Source organism: Carlito syrichta, unplaced genomic scaffold, assembly GCF_000164805.1.
Source record: "Carlito syrichta isolate Samal-C Ts95f unplaced genomic scaffold, Tarsius_syrichta-2.0.1 Scaffold299339, whole genome shotgun sequence".
NCBI lineage: Eukaryota > Metazoa > Chordata > Mammalia > Primates > Tarsiidae > Carlito > Carlito syrichta.
This window is the reverse complement of record NW_007243435.1, coordinates 1-11,469: the sequence shown is the minus strand read 5'-3', so window position 1 is coordinate 11,469 and position 11,469 is coordinate 1. Positions and strand designations below refer to the sequence as shown.

General features: G+C 38.5%; 1 protein-coding gene across 1 annotated transcript; it reads left to right on the top strand.

The window, feature by feature from the left end:
* Window positions 1-131: 131 nt before the first annotated feature.
* Window positions 132-10,185, top strand: LOC103256971 (spectrin alpha chain, erythrocytic 1-like; the record flags this gene model as incomplete). Its single annotated transcript, XM_008054720.1, has 7 exons — window positions 132-269; window positions 1,410-1,561; window positions 3,394-3,580; window positions 5,229-5,330; window positions 6,752-6,843; window positions 9,068-9,212; window positions 10,004-10,185. Coding segments are annotated over 7 exons (998 nt in total), but the record flags the coding sequence as incomplete, so codon positions are not given.
* Window positions 10,186-11,469: the final 1,284 nt, after the last annotated feature.

The window sequence follows — 11,469 nt, the reverse complement described above, 5'->3', positions numbered from 1 at the left end:
CTACAGCCATGTAAAAAATTCCAGCTAGAGGACACTCTCTCCTACGAGGCCCCAGGAATTGCCCATCAATAGAAGGCTCTGCTGGAGATATTTCCAGTCGGTCACTGACATCGCTTCCTGTTTTTGTTCAGCAACAGCAGGCTGCACCAGTGGAGGGAGAAGCTCGAGAAGAGAGGGTCGTGGCTTTGTATGACTTCCAGGCTCGCAGCCCCCGAGAAGTCACCATGAAGAAAGATGATGTCTTAACTCTACTCAGCTCCATCAATAAGGTGACTTTTCCATTAAATCTTCTTTTCACCAAAAAAGTGGTTTTTTCAGAACTGGCTTTCCCAGTCCTGCTAGATGCTCACATTTTCACTACCCACCATTTTTTAAAAATCACTTTATCTCTTAAATAATTTTAATGGAGTAGTTTCTTTCTTCTAGATATTGGGATAGATTCTATTCCTATATTTTGGAAGTAAAATCTAAATTTTACAGTGAAAGAAATGAAGAATTAAAGTTAAATAGTTAGCCCAAAGATGCAGAAGGTATGTCCCTTTCTCCTCTCCTTTAACTTGTTCCTCTTTTGGGTCAGTATTCTTAGTGATAAAACAACAATGTCTGGGGTTAGAAGTAGCCTGATAAAAGACAAGTCTTTTATTGAATTGATTTTCTTCAGAACTTATGCTTGTGAGAACAGTGATAAAATATTGGTTGAAATTTTTAATATATGTTTCATAAGTACTTATGTATCTCCAAAAATTCTTGAAAGAAAAGAATTTGCAATGTTGTTACTTTGAAGGTAAATGAATTTTTGGAGAGGCAAGATATTTCATTATCAAACAAGCTGTGTGCCAGTCTCTTTCAACCTTTGCTTAGGCCTGTTTATTTCATCATATTGTTCTTCGAAGAAACTAACTTCAGAATAGTTAGTATAGCAACACTTTAAAAACAGTAAAAATGCTTTCACATATATGAATTACAGGGCAATTCAGTTTTTAGGAACTCAGGAAGAGTGATGGGGAAAAAGACATTTTTGTGCAAGGTTGTCATACACACATGCTCCACCATCAAGAAAAGTCCAGTTGGATTCCGGCTTCAAGTGATTTTTTTTGTAAATTCCTGGTAAAGAAAGTGCCTCATCTTTAAGACAGCTGTTTTTGGTGTTCAAAAATCTCCCCAAAGTGAAGGACCTTTCATTAAATGTCAAATTAATTGATTTCAAACTCTTGTCTCTGCAATACCTGCAGTTTATCACTTACTTTCTTGGTACCACACAAAAATTATGAACCATTAACAAGAGATTTTTAGCTTCTCTTGGCCATCAGCTTGTGCCTGTACCTAGAAACCTAGTAAGTGCTAGAGCCTCTCCCATTTGTGGCTTTTCCAAGAATTAAGAAAGGAGTAGTGGTCTGTTCTTCCTGTAGGACTGGTGGAAGGTTGAAGCTGATGATCACCAGGGTTTTGTCCCAGCTGTCTATGTCAGGAAACTGGCTCATGATGAGTTCCCGATGCTCCCACTGCGGCAGCGAGAAGAGCCAGACAACATCACCCAGCGCCAGGAGCAGATTGAGAACCAGTAAGTTCTAGAGTCTGGAGAACTCGGGACAGTAGCCAAATATTTTTATTTGCATCTGTTAGATTAGAGATGCCATAGTAAATTCACAAACCTAAAAACTGAAAACAAACCTACAATCCTTTAAATACTTCTGTTTCTTTTTAACCAAAAAAGACAACTCCAGAACCATTAAATCTATTGTCCGAGGTCAGTCACTTAATAGAACCTTGTCTCCTGACTCCTTGCCTTGCATTCTTTCAAGGTTATTTAAAAAGTCTCCAGATATCCAAATTAACTTTGTTTACTATACCAGACTGTTTCTTATCTAGTGGTCAGTTGGCATATAGAAGCTTTATTTTTTATAGAAGGGTAAAGGGCTGTTGCCAGTCATACTAGTGGGTCATTGTATTTATTATTATTTTTGTCAACATTTTACACTTTTTATTTCATTCGATAATATCAGTAATATATCACCTTATGTATGGTAGGAGGTGTGTATACTTTTTTATTTTAAGGATGCGGCTTACAAGTCAGGATTAGGTACATAAGTATAGGCGTATGTACAGGTGAAGTTTGGGCCTCCCATTGGTCCTCATTTCGCCTGGTTTAGGATCAGGTCCCCTAAGTGATATTATGTGCCCCACACCCCCTCAGCAGTGTCCTGCTACTCACAATCCCTTTCTTGTAGTATCATGATAAATGTTCAGGGTCCACTTACAAGTGAGAACATGTGGTATTCAGTTCTTTGTTTCTGTGATAGATCACTGAGTATGATAGACTCTAAATCCATCCAAGTTGCTGTGAGGTCCATAATTTTGTCATTTGTTAGGACTGCATAATCTTCCATTGTGTATATGTACCACTTTTTTTAATCCAGTCTACTTTCAATGGGCAACATGGTTGGTTCCATGTTTTAGTTATTGTGAATAGTGCTGCAATAAACATGTGTGTGCTGGTATCTTTTTTGTGGAATAATCTGAATTCCTCTGGGATTGTTGGATCATATGGAAGGTCAATTTTTAGATCTTTCAGAAATCATCACACTGTCTTCCACAAAGGTTGTACTAATTTACACTCCCACCAGCGATGATGCATTCCCCTTTCTCTGCATCCTCTTCAGCTTTTATTATTTTTTGAGTTATTAATGATGGTCATCCTGACTGAAGTTAGGAGACATCTGTGTGGGTTTGATTTACCTTTCTTTGATGATTAGTGAGGCTGAGCATTTTCTCATGTATCTGTTGGCTATTCATTTGTCTTCTTTTGAGAAATGACTATTCATGCCTTTTGCCCACTTTTCTATAGACTGTTTTTTTTTCTTTTGGTACATCGGAGTACATTGTAAATCCTGGATGTTAGGCCTTTTTCAGATATATTTATTAGGCATATTTATTTTCCATTCTATCTCCTCACTCTCTTGATGGTTTTTTTTTTTTTGCATTGTAAAAGCTTTTCAGTTTGATGAGGTCTCACTTGTCTATCTTATCTCTTATGTCATGGGCTTTTGGGGTTATGATCAGAAATTGATTGCCTATTCCAATGTCTATAGGGGTGACTCCTGTGTTTTCTAAGATTCTTATAGTTTGAGGTTTTATGTTTAGGTCTTTGATCCATTTGGAGTTGATTTTTGTGTATGGTGATAGGTAGGGGTCATAAATCCAATTCTATGTGTTTGTCTCTTTTTCTCCCCCAAGTCTGTTTTCTTTTCATCTTTTTTTCCTCCTCTCCTCTGCTGTTCTCTTTTAAAAAATGTTTTCCCTCTCCTTTCTGCCTCTTTCATTCTCAACTTTTCTTACTCTATCACTACTCTTTATTTTTTATTTCACTTTTTCCATTCTTTTTACTTCCTCCAGGTACCTCTCCCTCCTGGATCGGGCAGAAGAACGCAGGCGTCGTCTACTGCAACGTTACAATGAATTTTTGTTGGCCTATGAGACAGGAGACATGCTGGACTGGATTAGAGTGAAAAAGGCAGAAAACACTGGCGTGGAACTGGATGATGTTTGGGAGTTACAGAAAAAGTTTGATGAGTTTCAAACGGTGAGACAGAGGAAGTTTCTCTAGACACCTTTCTGAGGGTTATAATTTTTAAAATTTCATATATATTCCTAAATGATCCTTTAATTTATTTTACACGTTTTATGTACCCTCCCCAAAGCTATTGAGAGTTCCATAGTTCAGAGCTTCTTCTGGGTATGGTAGTTGCCAACAATTGGAAGATAATTGTAAAAAAAACTCAGATACCCTAACTCTGTAGCCTCTTTTCTCTGCTACTCCAAAGTCCCGCTGGAGTATTCATCTCTCTGAATTCTTCAAAACCTGCCCTCTACCATACTGTGTTCCTGATGCCCACATTGAGATGAGGTACTGTGGGATCGTATGCAAAGTAAAATAGTGGGACATAGATTGGGGTGGGAAAAGAGAGAAAACAACCTGACTTTACAGCCAGCATACAGTTTCTAAATTTTTGCCTACCTAAGCCCTCTCATCATCCTATCTTCTCTCAAATTTGCTGCATTATCCATTACTTCCTTCTTTTCTTTTTCTATGGTATCTCCTACATGGAATTAAAGGATATAGATACAGATTTTTAATGTATATATATATATATATATATATAATATACATGTGTGTGTGTGTGTGTGTGTGTGTGTGTGTGTGTGTGTGTTTATAGCAGTGCCTTTTGTAGTACAGGCTTCCCCCATTTGTTACGTGTTTTGGGGGAACCCATCAGCATCAGTGGACCAGCTAGTGTTGTGAGAGGCTGCATTTGGCTTCAGATAAATTTTTTTTTTTTTGGAGAGTATTTCAACACATTTGCTTATTTCATGATGAGTGATTTATGAGCACACTTGCCCACACTGCACTGAACATTCAGCATTTTTGGAACAAAACCTCCATGTCCTACCCTCCCTATTTACCCAGTCTCACCTGAATGATTTTTGTTTCCCCCGGATGAAAAAAGTCCTCAAAGGGAAACATTTTGCTGACGTGGAAGAGGTGAAATGAAAAATGGCAAAGGCAGTAAAAGGAATCAAAATCGACCAGTTTAAAAACTGTTTTGAGCAGTAGAAAAAGTATCTCAATAGGTGTATTGTATCAAATGGAGACTACTTTGAAGATGACTGAAATTTTAACATGTAAGAATAGATACACAGTTAAAAAAAATAAATTCCAGGTCTTTTGGGCCTCCCCCCATATATATACCCACACACACGTATACATATATAGAGAGAGTGCATGCGAGAGAGACAGAGAGAGAGAGTATGAGAGAGAGTGCTTCCTAGAACTGTTTCTTACATCTCTTAATAAAGGCAGCTCATAACTCAGTGGGGGATGGAATAAGTTCATAATAATTGAAAAGAATGTTACATTGTTTAAGTATAGATACATCTGAGGATATAACTTAATTCAAGGAAGATTTTAAGAAATCTGGAAAAATGGATATGCCTCATACTCCAGATAAATAATAGTTCTCTTGGCAAACTTTGGATAGCTACTAGGTGTCAGGGTGCTTAAGGGTATACTTCTCGGTGGCAGATTGGAAAAAGGCAGGTTGATGTATATTTCAAGTGAAAATAACAGTATGTTTTGATATTTAGCTGAGTACAGGCAGAGATGGACAAGTAAGGGTGGTGGATTCTTGAGTAGTGGACTTATACTGCTTTGTACAAATTTTCCCATCCAGGATTTGAAGACCAATGAGCCTCGGCTAAGGGATATCAACAAGGTAGCTGATGATCTGCTGTTTGAACAACTTCTAACACCAGAAGGAGCTCAAATCCAGCAGGTAACTAAGAGTCCCTTCTCAGCGCCAGATTAGGCTTTGAGTGTTCGCATTTCACTTCAATATACTTAATTTTATATTCTGTAGATCATCTAGAATATGTAGAAGGGAATGATTTTATGGAACTAGCTACAGGAAAGGTCAAAGATGATATAGCCCAAATGGTACATCTATTTTTGTTTTTTAAATAAACTTTATTACAGGAGATTAATTTATTAACATGTATTTAGTTATCTCTGTGCTCTTGCATAGATCTTTTCATAGAAGGGGCAGGGGAAACCAAATTATCAGAAATTCAGATTTAGCTTCAAGAGAAAGTATCAGAAAATTTAGGGAATATTGCACTGGACCATCAGAAAAACTGGATTTAAATCCCGTCTCTGTTTTTGTCTGATTGTGTCTTTGACTTAGTCACTTTATTTCTAAGGACCTTAGTTTTCACATCTGAAAAGCAAGCATGTTAGATAACACAGTCTCCAGATTTTCTTTTATCTTCTATATTTGGCTCCATCAAATTGAACATAAAGTTCTTGCCTCCCATTTCCTCCCAAAGTGTAGGTTTTAAATTGAAATTCTGGAGTATACACATTTAAACTGACCTAAAATCTTTATGTTAGAACACAGATATCCCCTTCACTATCTCACACCCACACACATGCCACCCCCCCCACGCACACATGAAATTCTTACATACATGAATAAAAGAAAATGAAGATTAAGAAGATATACTAATGGAAAGAAGTTAATCAAGAAAGTTTACTGGAAGAGATAGGTTCTGATAAACCTACTGATGGTAAATAATATCAATCAGCAGTGATGGGGAGAGGGCATTCTCGGCCCGAGTCAGACCTGGATCTATGGTTCCATAAAATAACCAATGAGCATTAATAAATGTCCAGTCTAGCTCTTTTGGCAGTCATAAACCCCTGAGGACGAGTTTTCTGCCTCTTTTTATGGTAGTTTTTATGGGATAAGTGGGAAAAGGAATGTGCAGGGGAACAATATACATATCCCTTACATGAAATAGGTTTATAAGAGGCTATTAGGTTTACCCAATTCAGGATACTAAAAGTATTATGTTTGTCTTAGGGAAATGTGATAGATTCCAAATACCAAGAAAACACTTTCCGCTGATTTTTTGGAGTTCACAATGTAGTCTCTATGGCAGTAAGGATCAACCTCTGCTCCAGAGCTGATGGTTCCACCTTGGAATACCAGTTGGGTTTAGAAAAGAAATCCCTTTCTCTATTGCACTGGCAAAAATGAGGGCCAAGTTCAAGCTATCCAGGAAAGAAGTAAAACCATGCAATTTCTGAAGAAGATAACATGAGAACAACTATTATTTAAATAACATCTAGTCTTCAGACGTCACTGAGCTATCTGAGTTAGTTATGTCTCAAGTCTGATGTTTCTGCCTCTGTTAGGAATTGAATGCCCGCTGGGGCTCCTTGCAAAGGCTTGCAGATGAACAGAGGCAGCTGCTTGGCAGTGCACATGCTGTCCAGATGTTTCACAGGTAAGAATTTTAAAATGCAGTGTTGCCTTAGGACTTGCTCACAAAATCCCCAAGTCTAGTTACCATGGTAGAAGCACAGACATTAGCGTGACCTCTCTTCATGAGACAGAGACCCTTTGGCAATAGGAAATCAGATTATTCAGTAACAGATTTCTTACTTGGCACATAGACTACTCCTAGACAATCAACTTTAATTTTCTAATGCCTAGGCTTGGGCCCTGGTACATAATTAGTAGTCTTTACATGTTTCCACAATTGTAACTGAAACTTAAAGTAGAAACAAGAAAATTCAAGTAATTACATTTCTGAACTAAAAGCAAACAGTAAGGGGCCACAGACATCACATTGGCTTTAATTGCTCCTTCAGCACTTTTGTATTTCATTTTCAAACCCACATTTACATTGAGAAACATGTATACACATACAAATAAGTAAACAAATAAAACAAAAAAGACACCTTCGCTGTTTATAAACACATTTTTGAAGATGCAGGGAAGGAAAACCTGAGACTCAGATCTGATCATTTAGAATAGCTTAAGATGGCAAGCTATGCAATATAATGGCTATAATATGTGACTCTGCAGTCAGACCACTGGGTTAAAATCTACGCCTTGCCATGTAGCAGTTGCATATTCTTGAGAAAATATTTATTCTCTGTAGATCTTAGTTTTCTGATATGTGTAATGAAAATGGTATAACAACTATGCATCTAGGAAGACTAAATGAGCCTAAGTGACTAGCACATAAAGAGGTGATAATGGTAATGATGGTGATGGTGATGACAGTGGTGGTCATGGCAGTGATGTAGCTTCCTTATGAGCACAACTAGTCTGCCTCTGGTGCTGGAGTCCAGCTCCAGGAGAGAGTCAGGGCTTGAGATGGGGGAATCGGGAAGCAGCGAAAAAGAAAAGATGAAAACGACAGGATCCTTCTTCCTGGGGAGAGCTCAAGACTCTACCAATTTTTATTCAATTCTTACAAGCTTATATAGTTTTTTTACTGACCCCTCTACCCACAAAATGTATCCCATGTTACACATTAAATGTTTACATCATGTTTTTTCTTTTGTTTGTGGGGAAGTTGACCTTTACAAGTTTCATTTTTTTCCTTCCTGCTACCAGTGGTATAACAAAATACCAGCTGCCAAGAATTTATCAGCCACATCCTGTGACCTCTAGGCCAACTGAATCTCTTCCCTTCGCTATTCTATTTCTTTTCCTTTACTAATCTATTTTCTTAATTCTACCCTTATATATACTTTTAGCAGCAATATATTGACTTTTTGTTTTATAACCACCCTTACCCACTATGAATTCTTAATACTCTATTTTTTTTAATTTAACTTTCTTAATTCTAATTGCCTTATCTATATTACTTGCTATTTTCTTATCACCTATTTTACATTTTATATTTCTAAACAAAACTTACGTCTAAATCTACACTTATACATGAAATTAATCTTACTTCTAATCCTAAATGTATTTAATTTTAAACCTACATTAAGTGTGTATAATTTTAAGTTTACCTTAAAACTTAATTATTTCCTATTCCTTCTATTACTTATATTTAACTAATACCTACATCTATAATAAACATTTGTCTTTTAATGATAACTGTTATTTATTTAATTCTAATCCTTACTTTAAATTTAACCCTCTTTCTAATTAAACTATAATATTTCTTAAATCAAAAGGCATGTCTGTGACTTGTTTTTCCCGAAAACACCTGTTTTGGGAGATACTCTGTCTCAGTTTCTCACTTCCTCATCAATCACAACTGTCAATGTTGTTACTTATAAAGGGTATGAGGAAGGACTTGTTTTTCCTTTTTTAGCTAAAAGTCGCAAAATTTCATGGGAAAGGGGGTAGTACAAACATTCCCTTGTCCCTTCAGGGGGGAAATTTTTGCTGTTGAGCCCTTTTTACGTTTGTATACATAGGTTTACTGCTAATTCCACATCCTTGCACATTCTAGCGAACTGTTTCGTTTATCAAGGGAAGTGTTTCCCAAGCCTCAGCCCGCCTTCCTTCGAGGCCCAAAGGAGCCCTTCAGTAGCATCCGTGGGGCTCTGCCTCCATCCTGGCCGCTTCCCACCGGGGCTCTGCTCCCCGTCGGCGTTTGCCCCATTTTGGGGTGACCTCCATTTTGCCTCTTTAGGGGTTGCGGCTTCCGGCACTCTGGCACACATAATTACTCCTAAAATCTTTCCTCTCTTGTGTACCAGAGAAGCAGATGACACAAAGGAGCAGATTGAGAAGAAGTGTGAGGCCCTCAGTGCTGCAGACCCTGGCTCAGACTTGTTCAGTGTTCAGGCCCTTCAGCGACAGCATGAGGGCTTTGAGAGAGACCTCGTCCCCCTGGGAGAAAAGGTGAGGCTTGTTCTTCCAAGTTTTTTCAACACTTTTCTTTCCATGTTTGTGCTTATGCTAATGTTCCCTTCTTTGGTTCTTTTTCTAAGTCCCTTGTTCTTATGTTTCTCTTTATCTTGCATCATAACTTTGTCTTATACCCAGTTCCTAAGACAGAGGAAAAGCATATTGAAGTCCTACTATCTGAGTGAGTATACTCTATCCCCTGGCCTCTTTAGTGGGCTTCACATGACCAGAACTTGTGGCAGCTAGGTGGAGGGAAGTACCTTAGGACAAATAGTAAATGTCCATTCCCAGGGTGTCCAGGTCTACGCCTGAGCATAATGTAGTGTTTCCTCAGTCAGGAATTGGCTGAATTTAATCCTACCCCAACTCCAAATTGTACTCTAGAGCTTGCCAGACACACTCAGATGCATCATACAGCTTAGGATGATTACAGAAAGCAAAAAGAAGCACAGAAGATGCCTATATTATGGAAAGATCCTCACATGAAGAATCAGGAAACTTGGGTTCCCTGATTGATGTTACTACTAACCAGCAGTTACTTACCCACTCTTCCCCCAACCCTTTTCATCTTTAAAAGAAGTATGCTAATGTCAATTTTTACTGTCTCACAGTATTATCATGTAGATTAAAAGGATGATATTATTGTATATAAAGTATTAAGATGTGCTTGGACATCACTGCCATCTGTTTAGGGAGATGAATATCGGGACTCAGGAAGGACTCTTCTTTTGCTAACATTCATGTGCTACTCTAGGCAGATTATCAGAACTCTTGTACCTCCCTAGGTGGCCATACTGGGGGAGACAGCAGAACGACTCAGTGAGTCCCATCCTGACGCCACCGAGGACCTTCAGCGACAGCGAGTGGAGCTGAATGAGGCCTGGGATGACCTGCGGGAGCGTACAGAGGATCGTAAAGAGAGTCTGAATGAGGCTCAGAAATTCTACCTGTTCCTCAGCAAGGCCAGGTAAAACTCAAAATATAGACTTCCAAGATGGAGTGAACAACTTCCATGGGTAGCCCCTGACTAGAGCATCTAGGAACAGACCAAGTACAGATGTTGCTCACTGCCGGGTTTGACGGGCACCAATGTGTCCAAGCCTGACCTCTGGTAAGGCACAAAAATTTCAGGCTAAATGCTTCAAGCCATAAAATATTGAAGTCTGAAGAAATACAAGGCCATCTTGACAATGAAATAAGCTTCTGTACATACTTACTGTACATAAGGTACTATGCTGTTGCCAGGCATAGTGGCTCACACTTGTAATCCCGGCACTTTGGGAGGCCAAGGTGAAAGGATTGCCTGAGCTCAGGAGTTCGAGACCAGCCTGGGAAACATGGTGAGACCTCCTCTCCACAATAAATACAAAATACTAGCCAGGAGTGTGGTATGCGACTGTAGTCCCAGCTACTTGGAAGGCTGCAGCAAAAAAAATTGCCTGAGCCCAGCTGGTTGAGGCTGTGTTGTGAGATACTGGAGATTTTCTTATACTGGAGAGGCAGAGAAGAATGCAAATAATTATGGCAGACCACAAGATGACCCCAAACACGTGTCCTAACAAACAACACTGGGAATTCAGAAGTGGAAAAAATAAACGTATTGTAGATAAAGTAGCTTTACACTGTACCTTATCAGTTAGTAGGGAAAGTTATTCATATATATATATATATATATATACACATATATATATATACACACAGAACTATGGGAAAAAAAGGACAGATTAAGTAAAGTACAGAAATATTCACGAAACAGAAGCAGCCAGAAGCATTGTTTTTGTATGTTTCAGGGTGGGGGCAGGGAGTACGGAGAAGTACCAAGAGATAAACTTAGAGGTATTGGGACCAAATCCTATGGAAATATTTATGTCTAGTTAGAGTCCAGACATTGCCACAATTTAAAATTTACCTCACAGGTGCACACATTGTGAAACAATTTCCAAATTCTTCCCATCATATTAGTCAGTTGGGAGGCACATCAGAGTTGAGGGTCCAGGAAGCAGCAGTTTTCAATGTCATACTTTTGAAGAAAAAAAGGAAGCAAATTTTGACACATCATGGTATTTTGTCTTGGCAGCCCCCTCTCCAATTCAGCATCTCTGGAAAGCTGTAGTTTTTTTGTACAGTGTAAATAAATTACAACCATACCCATTCCTCATACCCATTTCTGAGTAATGCTGCCTCCTTCCCTTTATGAAGTCTTACTCCTCACTATCACAGAAGTAATGTTTCCAGCCTTTGAGCAACATTG